The sequence below is a fragment of the Schistocerca americana genome, chromosome 3 (assembly GCF_021461395.2).
Source record: "Schistocerca americana isolate TAMUIC-IGC-003095 chromosome 3, iqSchAmer2.1, whole genome shotgun sequence".
NCBI lineage: Eukaryota > Metazoa > Arthropoda > Insecta > Orthoptera > Acrididae > Schistocerca > Schistocerca americana.
Genome location: NC_060121.1, coordinates 769450648 through 769467800, shown reverse-complemented (window position 1 = coordinate 769467800; position 17153 = coordinate 769450648). Strand labels below are relative to the sequence as shown.

Below are 17153 nucleotides of genomic sequence, written 5' to 3'. Positions count from 1 at the left end.
CCACGTCCAGTCTGAAAGGTGACTAACGCTGATGACCTTAACAGCGTGAATTTGAAAAATACGTGACTTGCATCCTCGTAGTGGGCCTAATAGCGCCACTCTTACGCGACAGACGCGAATTTCGAAAAGAAATAGGTGCGACAACTTGCCTGTCAACTTTCGTTTATGTCGCACAACTTCTTCTTAGTGATGCGATGGTTTTCCGCCAGTGTGTTTAGCGTAAGTCCACAAGTGACCTTTTCTGTAATAACCCATCATTAAGCACTCATTGCACAAAGGAAAATAATTACATTAATCGTAAGGCAACTGAGAATATAGGCCATAGCTTTACAGTACGTATATTTCCTGAAGAAATTTATTGCCCACAATTCACTGCAGTTTGAGAGTTATCAACCAGTTCACAAATACAGCAATAGAAAGAAAAATGATTTTAATTTCGTTCTAGTGAATCTAACTTAGGCACAAGGTGTGAAATAAGCACACATGATACTCTTTGAGGCTGTTGAAAGAGCAATGATGGATGTCCACAAAGTTCCTGCACAGCTCTGCATGCGTCCTTGGTCGCAGGTCATCTGCGGTTCTTCTCAACCTATTCATCGCTACTCGGCTCTCTGCAAATCATATGTGGGATCATGTGTGATCTGTCTACGTGGCATACGCATCTTCACCACATATTCGTCCGCTAGGGCAGACAGGCACTGTCTTCTAGAGACAGAGACTGCGAGGGAACTTTGAAAAGTCTCTCATTTGGCTCAAGGGTGGGCGATATTTAACATAGCTGTTAAAATAATACCGCTACTGAATTGTAACTATGAAGCAATAACACGATTCGCTATGGGTATATTACATTCACAAACAGAGAAGCGAATTTTCACCACAATCCTCGTCTTGTGTAGCTATGAAGCTAAAATACATTTCTTCTGGCAATGGCCATGAAACTAAACTACTTTTCCTCTAGCCATGAGCATAACCGTCCGGAAGCGGGGGCGGGGGATCGCAGACGCGAGTCCTCCATAATATTATTTGAAAAGCGATTTAAGTTTTTTGAGTCTTAGTTGACAAAAAATGATACCGTTGATCCAAACGTAACTGATTACACATACTGAAAGCTCTTGTGCAGTAAGAATTTACAGTTTTCAGGATTTACTAACGTTCCAGTGAATCAAATGCGCTTGTATTACTCACCAAAAGGAATTTAGTTTGAAAAACGATTGTTTAGCACATAATGTATAGTAATAGTCCACACACTGTCGACAAATTTAAATATTAATACTATATAACTTTTTTAGAGTCGGTAATGCAGTCTTAAAATGACACGCTTTAGAAGTTTTAAGCACCATTGAAATATCTGTTCTGAGGCATTGAGAATGCTCCATAAAGCGGTTTTAGGTCCTAATTTTTTCAACTTCTTTCAAGGGGATCTCATGTTTAGACCCCCTAGTGATATGCACTGTATCTATTGAATCCTCCCGCCCCAATAATTTAGTGCTGGTGTCAGTTACAAATTTCATTAATGTACAACAAACCAATACTCTTACCATTCACGCCTTGCCACGACAGTAGACAGACTCAGAATTCCGTCTCGGAGCTGTTTAAACTGAGACGTCTCGTGTGATCAGCACAATGGCCACATTCCTAGGAAGCACACGAACAGTTTTGTGTTTCCCCTGAAGCCGTTCCAAGTGGCAGCCGCTACTCCGTAATAGCTCCACACGGGCAGTGTTACTCGCGGATGGAACTTCTGTCTTCGTTAGCAGCTCACAGTTTAAGGGATAGGTGTGGACAGCGTGAGAAGTGGCTGATTGGATGGATCACTCGATGTGTTGTTTAAAGATGTGCACTGAGTAACTTATATTCTCAAGGAAACAATATTTGCTGTGTAACTGGTATGTAAATGTTTAACCCAGAAAACGGGTATTTTATATATCTCGAGGCGGTGTCGAAGATAAACGCAGTTACGAAGCGCAGTATCTTCTTGGTACGTTGAAGCTATGAAGAGAGTAGTTAATGAACGATCAAAAGGCTTTTGCACTACATGTTGAATGGAAATGACTTATCGAGAGGCAGGTGAAAAATAAAAGGTCGACTAAGCTCAACGAGACGGGGAAATATATAACAGCGATTCTGGAAAAGGAGTGAAGGAAATAAGATTAAGGTTTAGCGTCCCGTCGACGTTGAGGTCATTAGAGACGAAGCAGAAGCTGGAAATGTTTCAAGAATGGTGAAGGAAATCGACCGTGCTCTTTACAAAGGAACCATCCCAGCATTTTCCCGTGGCAGATGAGGGAAATCGCGGAAAACATATTGTGCATAGCCTGACGCGAATTTTGAACCGTCGTCCTCCCAAAAGCGGACCATTGTTGTAATCATTGCCCCATCTCACTGACTGTGCTAGTGAAGAATGAAAAAAACAAGTCGTCAGAAGTGCAGCTTTCTTTTCGCGGAAGGGGCGAAACATTCGTAGCTCCGAGTGTATTCTGTGCTCTTGTGAGCAGGTATTAACATTGTGTGTATGTTCCACACCTCCTCCAAAACCACAGGACCGATTTCAGCCAAACTTGGTACAGGTATACCTTACTGTCACTGTACAACATATAGTTCAGGAGATTAACATTGATCTGATAAACGAACTGGGAGGTCAGTCATAAAAACAAAGGCGTTTTTCGCTGCGGCAGGACCTTCTCATGAAATTTCAATCACCAACTTTCTCCTCACAGTGAGAAAATATTTTGCTAGCACCCGCCTACATATTGGAAATGATCATCATAATAAAACAAGAGAAATCTGAGCTCGCACGGAAAGCTAGAGTGGAGCGGTAGCTTAAAGATGATTTGATGAACCCTCTGCCTGGCACTTAGTTGTTAGTTGGAGAGTAATCATACAGATGCATGTAGGTAAGTAGAAGAAAAGGGTTGGGTGAAAAACTGCGCCGGCCGGGGTGGCCAAGCGTTTCTAGGCGCTACAGTCTGAAACCGCGCGATCGCTACGGTCGCAGGTTCGAATCCTGCCTCGGGCATGGATGTGTGTGATGTCCTTAGGTTAGTTAGGTTTAATTAGTTCTAAGTTGTAGGGGACTGATGACCTTAGAAGTTAAGTCCCATAGTGCTCAGAGTCATTCGAACCATTTGAATTTGAAAAACTGCCGCATCATGTATGATGTTTAAATTAATTACTTCTTTACTAGTAACTCCATTCGCAACACATTTTTCGGTCGGTAATCACTTATGGTGGCGATATGCCAAAATATTTATATCACTGGAGAACACATAGTTCAGAAGATATGACGTCATAAATATTAAGTACAAGGCCAGACGTTGGGCAGTACGGGCGTGGTCGCATAGCTATAAATAAGTACCTGGGCATCACCGCGTTTCTCCGCTAGAATTACATAAAGTAAAGCATAGTAATCCTAGATTCAGTTTTGTCTGTGTTCGTTTCCGGTTGCTAAAAATAATTGGCAGGCATAAGTCAAGTTATTTGTGAAGATATGTTACTGTAACAGACGAAAGTTACGAATTTGCATGGTACGATATTTGTAATCAAACATTATGTCCCAAAATGACTGACAGTAACCTGAGAGAACATCTGGAGAGAAAGCATCCAACAATATTTTTGTCAATTTACGTTTATCGCCATGGAAATATGTAGAAACGATTCTGTATGTAAATGCGGTCTATTTGATGAAGGAACTATGAATACATTGTTTAGAACTTAAAACAAATCTCGTTAAAATTTAGAAACCAATGTTACATTAATGTGAACCATTTTAATGATTTCGCCGTGTCTCACTGCATACGTAGACCGAATTGAATAAATATCAAGTTTCTGGAAACCACTAATACTCATAATAATGTGTTTATCCCATCACTGATGTGATACATAGAAGAAAGAAAAAAAAATATGTTTAACGTCCCACTGAATACAAGGTGGTTACAGGTGGAGCAAATGTGCGGACTGCATGAGCCAGGATTGTTTCACGCTGTCCTCTCTTCCTCCTCTTTCCATCATCCCTTGCTCATACCACATGTACACACATCAAAAAAAGTTTTGCATCACGTCAGTTCCAAGAGTTCCGGAACCTTTACAGAGAATTGGAATAGAGATCCGCGTGACCGCTACGGTCGCAAGTTCGAATCCTGCCTCGGGCATGGATGTGTGTGATGTCCTTAGGTTAGTTAGATTTAAGTAGTTTTAAGTTCTGGGGGACTGATGACCACAGATGTTAAGTCCCATAGTGCTCAGAGCCATTTGAACCATTTGAATAGAGATCAACATAAACATCATTTCCCCCGTTTTTATTGCTCATGAACATCACACATTACATGTTGTACCACCATATAGCGAGACCTTCAGAGGTGGTGCTCCAGATTGCTGTACACACCGGTATCTCTAATACCCAGTAGCACGTCATTTTGCACTGATGCATACCTGTATTCGTTGTGGCATACTATCCACAAGTTAATCAAGGCACTGTTGGTCCAGATTGTCCCACTCCTCAACGGCGATAGGGCGTAGATCCCTCAGGGTGGTTGGTGGGGAACGTCGTCCATAAACAGTATTTTTCAATCTATCCCAGGCATGTTCGTAAGGGTTCATGTCTGGAGAACATGCTGGCCACTCTAATCGAGCGATGTCGTTATCCTGAAGGAAGTCATTCACAAGATGTGCATGATGGGAGCGCGAACTGTCGTCCATGAAGACGAATGCCTCGCCAGTATGCTGCCGACATGGTTGCGCTATCGGTCGGAGGATGGCAATCACGTATCGTACAGCCATGACGTCGCCTACCATGACGACCAGCGGCAGACGTCGGCCCCACATAATGCCACCCCAAAACAGCAGGGAATCTCCACCTTTCTGCACTCGCTGCACAGTGTGTCTAAGGCGTTCGGCCTGCTGAGGTTGCTTCCAAACACGTCTCTGACGATTGTCTGGTTCAAGGCATATGCGACACTCAACGGTGAAGAGAGCGTGATGCCACTGAGGGGCACATTCGGCATGTTGTCGGGCCCATCTGTACCGCGCTGCATGGTGTCGTGGTTGCAAACATGGACCTCGCCATGGACGTCGGGAGTGAAGTTGCGCATCTTGCAGATTATTGGGCACAGTTTGAATCGTAACACGAAGTCCTGTGGCTGCACGAAAAGCATTATTCAACATGGTGGCGTTGCTGTCAGGGTTCCTTCGAGCCATAATCCATAGGTAACGGTCATCCACTGCAGTAGTAGCCCTTGGGCGGCGTGAGCGAGGCATATCATCGACAGTTCCTATCTCTCTGTATCTCCTCCATGTCCGAACAACATCGCTTTGGTTCACTCCGAGACGCCTGGACACTTCTCTTGTTGAGAGCCCTTCCTGTCACAAAGTAACAATGCGGACGCGACGGATCCGCGGTATTGCCCGTCTAGGCATGGTTGAACTACAGACAATTAAAGCTGTGTACCTCCTTCCTGGTGGAATGACGAACTGATCGGCTGTCGGATCCCGTCCGTCAAATAGGCGCTGCTCGTGCATGGTTGTTCACATCTTTGGGCGGGTTTAGTGACATCTCTGAACAGTCAAAGGGACTGACTGCGAAACAGTATCCACAGTCAACGTCTATCTTCAGTAGTTCTGGGATCTGGGGTGATGCAAAACATTTTTTGATGCGCGTATTTATGATGTTACAAAGTGAGGTGCCACAGTGGTTACAAGGTCGGACTCCCATTTTTGGAAGCGACGATTCAAATCCCAGCCCATTCATCGAGATATAGATTTTCCATGTTTTCCCTGTCTTTCTCCAGCCAAATGCCGGGATAGATCCTTTGTATAGGGCACGGCCGATTTCGTTCTCCATCCCTCCCTACCCCGAGCTCATGGTCTGCCCCTATATGGCTTCATAGTCGATGGGATGTTAAACTCTACATATTCCTTCCTTTGCGATGTTCTTCTGTTTGCACGTTTCTGTGGCTCTAAATTTTCATTAAATGTTTTAGTAATTGTCCGCTGACTTTTGATGATGCATTCTAACGTCAGTACAACCATGCCACCAGGTGACATGTTATGATAGTTGGGTTCTATAACTGCAGTACGGAGTCAGTTGTGCGATAAGTAACACTTTACATGGTATTATGTATTAAGTTCTTTTCTTTACTGTGTGAAATTGTTTGTCAGTGGATTTAATTACATCTATTCTTAATAGGCCAACTTTAAGTTGTGCGGTTCGCGCGGTATCCCCGCGGTCTGCCGGCACCTTGCCACGGTTCTCGCGGCTCCCCTCGTCGGAGGTTCGAGTCCTCCCTCGGGCACTGGTGTGTGTGTTGTCCGTAGCGAATGTTAGTTTCAGTTAGATTAAGTAGTGTGTAAGGCTAGGGACCGATGACCTAAACAGTTTGGTGCCATAGGAACTTACCACAAATTTCCATATTTATGTTGTGCGTTCATGTCAACTGTGATGTGTTTGGTAGACACTCAGATGATGTTCCCCACCCGAAACGCTTAAATAATGAAGTTTTAACGACAGGTGGCTTCTTTTGCACGATCTAAAAGCGGTGCTTAGTAAAAAAGGTAAATGAAATCGGCCGCTATCTTTTCGAGAGAATTAATGTGGTTTATTTCCGTGGCGATTTAGGGAAACCCCGGAAATTCTAAATTTAGATAGCTAGATGGGGTTCGAACCGCTTTCATTCCGAGCCTCAGCCACATCTCTCGGTCACGTGGTTGCAGTACGTCATCTCTGTAGTCGCCGGCCGGGGAGGCCGAGCGGTTCTAGGCGCTTCAGTCTGGAACCGCACGACCGCTACGGTCGCAGGTTCGAATCCAGCGTCGGGCATGGATGTGTGTGATGTCCTTAGGTTAGTTAGGTTTAAGTAGTTCTAAGTTCTAGGGTACTTATGACCTAAGATGTTGCGTCTCATAGTACTCAGAGCCATTTGAACCATTTGAACTGATGACCTCAGAAGTTAAGTCCCGTAGTGCTCAGAGCCATTTGAGCCATCTCTGTAGTCGACAGAAGAAGAAACATTCACTCGATGACAAACAAAAGTGTGACCATCCCAATACGACACATCAGTAATCACTAAACTGCTTACTGTGCATGTCAGAAGCGTCGCAAAAGAGAGTTCAGTGCTACTGTTGGCTTGGGAGAGTCCTATGTGTAAATTCAGCAGCTTAATAGAGAAGGATTTGCTTCATCAGCGCACTACAACACATACAGACGGCGATAGTATCGCCTACACAAGGCAGAAACGGGCAGTGCATTGGCGGAGCTGTCGTTAGTACTCAGGTAATTAATGTGAAAAGGTTTCCCAAGTGATTGCGGCCGCACGGCGGAAATTAATCGACTTCGAACGCGGAATAGTTCTTAGAGTCAGACGCATGGGACATTCAATTTCGGAAATCGTCAGCGAATTCAATATCCCGAGGTTCACAGCCACAAGAGTGTGCCGAGAGTACCAAATTTCAGCTATTATCTCTCACGATGGACAACGCAGTGGCCTACGACCTTCACTTAACGACCGAGAGCAGCGGGTTTTGCTTAGAGATGTCAGTGCTAACAGACAAGCAACACTGGGTGAAAGAATCGCAGAAATCAATGTAGGACGCACGACGAACATATCCGTTAGGACAATGAGGCGAAATTTTCTTTAATGGGCTATGGCAGCAAACGACCGAGACGAGTGCCTCAGTTAACAGCTGGAATCGTGACCATACCAGCTGGGCTCTAGAGACTGGAAAACTGTGGCCTGGTTAGACGAGTCACGAATTCATTTGATAAGAGATGATGGTATGGTTCAATTGTAGCCCAGACCCCACGAGGCCATGGATCATAGTTGTCAATAAGGGACTGTGCAAGCTAGTGGTGGCCGGCTGCATAATGGTGCGGGCTATGTTTACATGGAATGGAACTGATCATTCACTGGAAACGGTTATCTTCGGCTACTTACAGACTATTTTCAGCCATTTGTGGACGTTATGTTGCTAAACAACATTGGAATTTGTATGAATTAAAATTGCCATGTCTCTGGGCCATAATTGTTCGCAACTGGTTTCAAGAACATTCTGGACAATTACAGCGATTTGATTTGGCCACCCATCTCGCCCGACGTGAATCCCATTGGACATTTATGGGACACAGTCGAGAGGTCAGAACGCCCACAAAATCCTGCATAGAAGCAGCAAGGCTTATCATTTATGCAGGGGACTACCAACGGCTTGTAGAGTGCATATCACGTCGAGTTGCTGCGCTTCCCCAAGGATAAAGAATGTCCGACACGATATTAGGAGGTCTTTTGGCACCTCGTTGTATGATCCCTTTCTTCGCAGTTCGTGACAATATGAGAGTTGTGTCTTAAATGGATCTGTTAAGTGTAGGTGATTGTAATGGGTATGTGTACTGGCCATTAAAATTGGTACACCAAGAAGAAACGCGGATGATAAACGGGTATTCATTGGACAAATATATTATACTAGAACTGACATGTCATTACATTTTCACGCTATTTGGGTGCATAGATCCTGCGAAATCAGTAGCCAGAACAACCACCTCTGGCCGTAATAACGGCCTTGATACGCCTGGGCATTGAGTCAAACAGAGCTTGGATGGCGTGTACAGGTACAGCTGCCCATGCAGCTTCAACACCATATCACAGTTCATCAAATATAGTGACTGGCGTGTTCTGACGAGCCAGTTGCTCGGCCACCATTGACCAGACCTTTTTAATTGGTGAGAGATCTGGAGGATGTGCTGGCCAGGGCAGCAGTCGAACATTTTCTGTGTCCAGAAAGGCCCGTACAGGACAAGCAAATTGCGGTAGTGCATTATCCTGCTGAAATGTAAGGTTTTGCAGAGATCTAATGAAGGGTAGAGCCACGGGTCGTAACACATCTGAAATGTAACGTCCACTGTTCAAAGTGCCTTCAATGCGAACAAGAGGTTACTGAGACGTATAACCAATGGCACCACATACCATCACGCCGGGTGATACGCCAGTATGGCGATGACGAATACACGCTTCCAATGTGCGTTCACCGCGATGCCACCAAACACGGATGAGGCCATCATGATGCTGTAAACAGAACCTCGATTCGTCCGAAAAAATGACGTTTTGCCATTCGTGCACCCAGGTTCGTCGATGAGCACAACATCGCAGGCGCTCCTGTCTGTGTTGCAGCGTCAGGGGTAACCGCAGCCATGTTTCAAATGGTTCAAATGGCTGTGAGCACTATGTGACTTAAATCTGAGGTCATCAGTCCCCTAGAACTTAGAACACCTTAAACCTAACTAACCTAAGGACATCACACACATCCATGCCCGGGGCAGGATTCGAACCTGCGACCGCAGCAGCAGCGCGGTTCTGGGCTGAAGCGCCTAGAACCGCTCGGCCACACCGGCCGGCGCAGCCATGGTCTCTGAGCTGATAGTCCATGCTGCTGCAAATGTCGTCGAACTGTTCGTGCAGTTGGTTGTTGTCTTGCAAACGTCCCCATCTGTTCACTCAGTGATCGAGACGTGGCTACACGATCCGTTACACCCAAGCGGATAAGATGCCTGTCATCTCAGCTGCTAGTGACACGAGGCCGTTGGGATCCAGCATGGCGTTCCGTATTACCCTCCTGAACCCACCGATTCCATATTCTGCCAACAGTCATTGGATCTCGACGAACGCGAGCAGCAATGTCGCGATACGATAAACCGCATTCGCGATAGGCTACAATCCGACGTTTATCAAAGTCGGATACGTGATGATTACGCATTTCACCTCCTTACACGAGGCATCACAACAACGTTTCACCAGGCAACGCCGGTGAACTGCTGTTTGTGTATGGGAAATCGGTTGGAAACCTTCCTCATTTCAGCACGTCGTAGGTGTCGCCACCGGCGCCAACCTTGTGTGAATGCTCTGAAAAGCTAATCATTTGCATATACAGCATTACAGCATCTTCTTCCTGTCGGTTAAATTTCGCGTCTGTAGCACGTCACCTTCGTGGTGTAGCAATTTTAATGGCCAGTAGTGTATAATGCCGTATTTGTATTGTATGAAAATGTGAGAAGAGGGAGAGTGAAACCTGTGACAGCACGTAGCCTCTTCTCAAACAGGCACCAAGGGGACCACCCAGCTTAACATTCCCATCTATCGGACGGATTTCAGTCAACACTTTGTCATTCCTTCACTCCATATACCGTTATGGGGACTTCCAGTATTTAGTCCAGGTTATTGGCGCAAAGTCTTGTGTTCAAGGGCACTACACATGAGCCGCAGTTCATTTGTCAGGTAAATACAAGAGATGAAAATTAATTCCAACGCCCGGTCTCGAGCCACACACCTCAGAGTGGAGAAACACCTTACTGACATACGTTAGCAAGCTCAGCTGTGACGATGGTCGTTGTCTGGCGTACTTTTATGCACGTGTGCACTGTAGCCAGTAAACCAGTGTACAGACGATGTACATATGGCGGGAAAAAGTGTTCCTGATCCTCTGCAATGCGTTATCTTTAAATAACGTACCTATTCGAAGTCTGTTACAGGTAATTCTTAAGCTCACGTCCACTGACAAACAAGCTCATGCAGTAAAGAAAAGAACAGAATATCGTGTCAAGTGTTATACATACTTACAGCTACTCAGCTGACTGCGTAATGTAGTTATAGAATGAGTTTCAGATTCTTCTCATTCAGTTTTCCTTTTTCACGCCGACACTTAGAAGTTGGACACCATTGTGTAGTTCGTTATTGAACATGTAATATATTTGTGGGACGTATCTACTGAAATACATTTTTTCCTACAGAAAAACATCCAGAATTTTACAGAAATTGATGTATCGATGACATACGACTATTGGAGAAAAACATTTGACTTTACTTCGATGTCAGACCGAAGTCCAGTTGGATTCATAGAAAGATGGTCTCCTTCAGGAAAGGCGACGTGTGAGATCCAGTTAGAATCCCAACAGATGAAGGATTTTCTCCGGTAATTATGTTTGAATTGAGCGATATGTTTTACATTCTAAAATGCTTAATACTAAGATGTTTTGATGTCTTACTTTTGTTTGCAGGTCCCAGCCGTCTTTCGACGTAGTTATTCTGGAGCAGTTAGTATATTATTGCTATTATGGCTTGATTCACCAGTTGGGATCCCCACCAACAATTGGCTACGTGTCTCTGGCCGCTCCTACTCCAGTTCTCGCTTCTTATGGAAATCCCAACAACCCAGCATACTGTCCCGATCTGCTGGTTGGCTACACAGACCACATGTCTTTCTGGGAAAGACTATATAATGCCTATTTTATGGCTCGAATATTTTACATATGGAACTACGTAACAATGCCATCGCAAAATGAACTGATTAGGAAATATTTTGGCCCTGATCACCCCCCTGTGAAAGAAATTGACAGAAACTTCAGCCTTCTTATTGTCAACAACCACTTCAGCGTGAATTACCCACGGCCACTGTTGCCTAATATCATTGAGGTGACGGGACTACATCTAGAGAAACAACGGAAGCCACTTCCTCGGGTAAGTAGTAACATTTACTGTGTGTTAGCCCAGAAGAATAATTTCATTTTTAAATTATTAGTGTAAAACTCTTCCTTGTAAGAATATCCTCCACTCTTAATGAGTAACTGAACATTTCTTGATCCATTACACACAACTGTGGACACGACGCATTTCCAATACCGTCTGACTGTGCACTGAAATACCTAATAAATATATCATATGCGGATTGGTCAAAAATTGCCATACATGTCACTGAATACACTACGTGCGACGTTAGGTTGCGCATGTAAATGCGTACATACAAATGATTTCTGTCAGAAGAAAATGACAACGAGAATTAATAGCCACCGATGTCTGCATGTTTGTAGAGACTGACAAGTTTGAGAAGAGTGCCAGACAGATTCCAGAAGAGCTACTAGCACACATGTGTATAATCAACGGTGGTATTGTAAGAGAAGGCAAGAAGTAAACGTCGTCATGGATACTCTAGTTTTAAGAAATTGTCAGATAGGAACTGCAACATTAGAATATTTTCTACAGCAAAGTCGCTTTTACATGATAATTCAGACTTTCTATGCGAAATTCAGCTCTTCTGCGGAGCTGAGCAGGAGTCTAATTTTGAAGGAAATTTTTGACAGGTTTCCTACATCACCCAATTGAAAAACGATTAAGAACATTTTGGGGGCTTCTAAACCAATGAAAAACATCAGAAACCTGGGTCGGATCTGTATGTCGTCTTTCATAGACTCCCCTGAAGTTTTGCATTGGCCAGTCACATACCTTCTGTCGTATTGTCCCGAAAGGTGTTAAGGAATGTAACATGATTCATGATTGGGCGGGGGGGGGGGGGATGATGGGGGCGACAGTTTATTTTGAGTTCAAATGCTGGCAGTCCTGCTAGTTTCTGTCTCAGTTTTACCCGGTGACTTTCTTTCCGAAGCAATGACTGGGCAGAAATCCATCTGTAAGCGGGGAACGACTGCTGTTATGATTAAGAAGATAGTCATCTACTCTTATTTTCATCCACGTATTGGATTACAGAAGTCTAGAACCTGATTTTGTTAGCTAAATGAAGTGTTGCTTTTGTAGGGAGAAAAGGTAACAAATTTTTCCGAGTTACTGAGTCAGAACGATGAAACCAAATATTTAGAAAAACGACGCAAGAAGCGAATCTGTAAGTACAAAAAACTCCTGTATTGCAGCGCACCACTTATTCTGTGTGTTTGTACCTGCCTCAGTATCCCCAGGTTTTCATTCTACCTCCTGAAATTTCATCTCTTTCAACGAGCAGTGAGCGAATACACTACTTAGGCGCTGTTGGTTGGGAGATTCGGGAAGGGCAGGTTCAGCTGTCTAGGTTTTTCTGCAGTTTGCCCACGATGGCGCCATGCCTTCGCGAAGTATGAGAATTGTGTGTGTGTGAATCGTGGGGTCATGACTGTAGTGAATGGTGATGAGAGATGGGAGAAGTGAAATCCAGTACCGACACACAGCCTACTCCTTTCGAATAGCACCAAGGGGGCGCAGAGCTTAGCGCCACCTTTCGCCGGACGGCTCACCATCGACAGTATCAGATGCCTACACTACACGAGACGCTGCGGAAAGGTGTGGTGTCACCGCCAGACACCACACTTGCTAGGTGGTAGTTTTAAATAGGCCGCGGTCCATTAGTACATGTCGGACCCGCGTGACGCCACTGTGTGATCGCAGACCGAGCGCCACCACAAGGCAGGTCTCGAGATACGGAATAGCACTCGCCCCAGTTGTACGGACGACTTTGCTAGCGACTACACTGACGAAGCCTCGCTCCTTTGCCTAGCAGATAGTTAGAATAGCCTTCAGCTAAGTCCATGGCTACGACCTAGCAAGGCGCCATTAGCCTTACATAGCTTGTACCTAAAGAGTCTCACTTGTATCGTCAAGAGCGATGTACAACAAGGATGGATTAAAGTTAAGTATTCCAGAAGCTACGTACTTTTCTTTATAGCATTCATTACGTATCCTGTTTCAGACCTCACGCCATCCTTCGAGTGTTTATAGCGTGCATTGCCGTCCCCTCAAATCACACTGTGTCGGCACTTCTGTCGACACATCATATGGCGACGAGTCAAAAAAGGGTCTTGTTCTTTCTACTTGCTTACATTTACTTGTGTCATGGCTTCTCCAGATGTACTGTCCGAATTTTATCGCTTGCAGAATCGGGCAGACGCAGGCGTTATTGGATGCCCTTGGACAGCTCGTCCAGGGTCAACGTGCAATGCAAAACGATGCGCCGGCCGCCGCTTCACTGCTACCGCAGCCACAACATGCTGTTGCACCCCCGTTCCGGCCATTTGACCCAGCTAAGGAAACATGGACGGAGTGGTCACGCCAATTTGGATTTCATCTCGCCGCCTACAGAATTCAAGGTAACGAGCGGCAGCCTCACTTATTGTCGTGTGTAGGGGTGCAAACGTACCGTGTGATAGTGAAATTATTTCCCCGACGCGACGTAGCAACTCTGTACTACGAAGAAATTTTGTCTGCTTTAGAGGCCTATTTCAAGGAAACAGTTAATGTAGTTGCAAAACGGTATACATTCTTTCGTACAAAACGTACGGCCGGTCAAACTAATCGGGAGTGAGTTGCAACTTTGCAAGGCCTTACAAGGGATTGTGCTTTTGAGTGTGAATGTGGACTCCCTTATTCAGATACTATGGTCCATGATGCAATTGCACAGAACGTTTCTGATGTTCGTATACGGGAACAGATTTTGAAACTAGTTAATCCCTCCCTTCAACAAGTGATAGACATATTAGATAGACAAGACACACTTGACTTTGCAGAGGAATCATTTGCAACTTCGCCAGCCGTGTGTCACATTAACCGGGCCGCCGGGCGCGCTGCACGGAACGATAAACAGCCCTCGCGCTCGTCCGCGCAGCTACCGCCTAGCTCTCCACGTGTGCCGCGCAAGCATACAAATGCAGTGAAATCATGCCCGCGGTGTGCAACTAGACATTCGCGTGACAATTGCCCGTCACGCCAAGCTATTTGTTTTTACTGTAATAAGAAAGGACATGTTCAAAGTGTTTGCCAGAAAAAGCTCAGATCAGACGCTCTTAATCATTCCAGGCCCTTTGCTTCACGCCGAAATCGAACTAAGGACACTCAGGCTCGTGGAACTTCGCCCGTGGACATTCATGTAGTTAATTCCAGTCCGTCCAGTGCCACTTTCTCTCACAGTGACTGTGTTCGTCCCACAAAATGTGTGCGTCGACGTCGCTGGAAATCACGTCCATTAGCAAGTGATGCTGTACCAGTATCAGTTCAAATTGCACGAGACAGTCGCTCTTGTCGTCAGCAGGACAATAAACTTTTTGTAGATTTGGACTTTAATGGCACGGTCATACCATTCCATCTCGATACCGGAGCTGCAGTTTCATTGATCAATTACGACACGTACAAACAACTGGGCAAACCTCCATTGCGTGCCGCAAATGTTCAGCTCACTAGTTATTCAGGACAGCATATCCCTGTGTTAGGACAGTGCACTCTTCTTGCAACATACAAGGGACAAACAAAACTTGTGTCATTTTACGTTCTTCGTTCTTCTACTGCAGTGAACTTGTTTGGTTTAGATTTATTTCAGTTGTTTAACATGTCTGTAGTACATCAGGTCCTATCAGTGAATCAGACTGTGCCTTCAGACAGTGTTTCTCGTCTGTGTGAAGAATTTGCAGACATTTTTGCACCGGGCTTAGGTTGCGCTCAGAACTATGAAGCACATTTGGAACTGAAAGTCAACGCGCAACCGAAATTTTTCAGAGCGCGCAATGTTCCTCACGCATTGCGTGATGAGGTCGCAAGAACATTACACGATTTAGAATCACAAGGTGTAATTGAACTTGTGCAAGCTTCTCTCTGGGCCTCACCCTTAGTAATTTTGCCGAAACCTTCTGGAAAATTGAGACTTTGTGTGGACTTCAAGGCAACAGTGAATCCTCAATTAGTGATTGGAACTTATCCTTTACCCCGCTCGGAAGATCTTTTTGATAAACTGTGCCCGGGTCAATATTTTTCAAAGTTGGACCTAGCAGATGCGTACTTGCAAATACCAGTGGACGAGGAATCCCAGCGTGTCTTGGTGGTTAACACGCATCTTGGTTTGTACCGATTCAAAAGACTGCCATTCGGGTGTGCATCCGCCCCTGCATTGTTTCAGCAATATTTACAAACTGTTTGTGCGTCGGTCCCCACTGCTGCGAACTATCTGGACGATATTGTGATCTCCAGAAAGACAGCAGAAGAACATTTCGCAAATCTAAGAACGTTATTTCAGGTATTGCGACACAATGGTCTTCGCTTGCAGAAGGACAAATGCGTTTTTTTTGCTCGTGACTTACCGTATCTGGGACATGTCATAAATGCACAAGGAATACATCCCAGTCCAGAGCACCTCCGTGCCATACACGGCTTGCCTTCGCTGCAGAATTTGAAGCAGCTGCAGAGTGTGTTGGGAAAAATTAACTATTATCATAACTTTATCCCGCATGCCTCTTCCATTTCAGCTCCGCTTTATCGCTTACGCCGTAAAGGCGTTCCGTTCGTCTGGACGACGGAATGCGAACGCGCCTTTCGCCAGTTGAAATCGGCGTTGCTTTCTAATACTTGCCTTACGCCATTCGATCCCCAGAAACCCCTTTTGTTGATGGTAGATGCATCGGATTTCGGGATCGGTGCTGTGCTTGCGCACAAAGATGGATCGCATGATCGCCCTATTGCCTTTGCGTCCAAATTGCTCTCGTCTACGCAAAGAAATTACTCGCAGATAGAGAAAGAAGCTTTGGCTCTCGTCTTTGGTGTTACAAAGCTTCATGATTTCTTGTATGGTCGTCACTTTACCATCATCACAGACCACAAACCTTTGACATCGCTTTTTCATCCGAACAAGCCTGTACCTCCACGTACAGCGCAGAAATTTATTCGCTGATCTATTTTCCTCTTGCAGTACCGCTACGATATCTTGTATCGGTCCACTGCTAAGCACAGAAACGCTGATGCGTTGTCCCGTTTGCCTGTTGCTGAGGATAGAGCATTCGATTCTTCCGAAATTGCTTGCATGTTCATTGATTCGGAAACCGATGACGTGGTCGACTTGTTTCCGATTGGTTTTGGTCGTGTAGCTACAGCCACAGCTGCTGACCCTGTCCTTGCTACCGTTTTGCGTTTTGTTGCTACGCCATGGCCCTTGTCAAAGTCACGGATCGAGGATCCGTTGGTTCGCCGATTTTTTGCTCATAAGGAGAGACTTTTTGTACGACGTGGTGTTTTGTTGTTGCGTTCTCATAATGATCAGTCCAGAGTCGTGGTCCCACGTTCGTTACAGTCCTCTGTCTTACGGCTTCTCCACCAAGGACATTGGGGTATAGTGCGAACGAAACAACTTGCTCGTCAGCACTGTACTTGGTTCGGAATCGATGCTGCGATTACGAATATGTGCTCTTCTTGCCTGGCGTGTGCCGAACAACAATCCGCACCGCCGCGGAAATTCTTTGCATGGCCGAAAGCCACTTCCCCTTGGCAACGCTTGCACATCGATTTTGCTGGTCCATTCTGGAATGCTCGATGGTTGGTTGTGGTCGATTCTTTTAGTAATTTTCCTTTTGTTGTCCGGATGTCTTCCACGACGTCATCTGC

At 45.2% G+C, this 17153-nt stretch overlaps 1 protein-coding gene across 1 annotated transcript in view; it reads left to right on the top strand.

The window, feature by feature from the left end:
* Positions 1-17153, top strand: part of LOC124606390 (UDP-glycosyltransferase UGT5-like) — a 62161-nt gene that overhangs the window by 14305 nt on the left and 30703 nt on the right. The window contains exons 2-3 of the mRNA XM_047138370.1: positions 10766-10947; positions 11033-11492. Coding sequence (XP_046994326.1) covers positions 10766-10947; positions 11033-11492 — 642 coding nt within the window. The remainder of the gene's footprint in view (positions 1-10765; positions 10948-11032; positions 11493-17153) is intronic.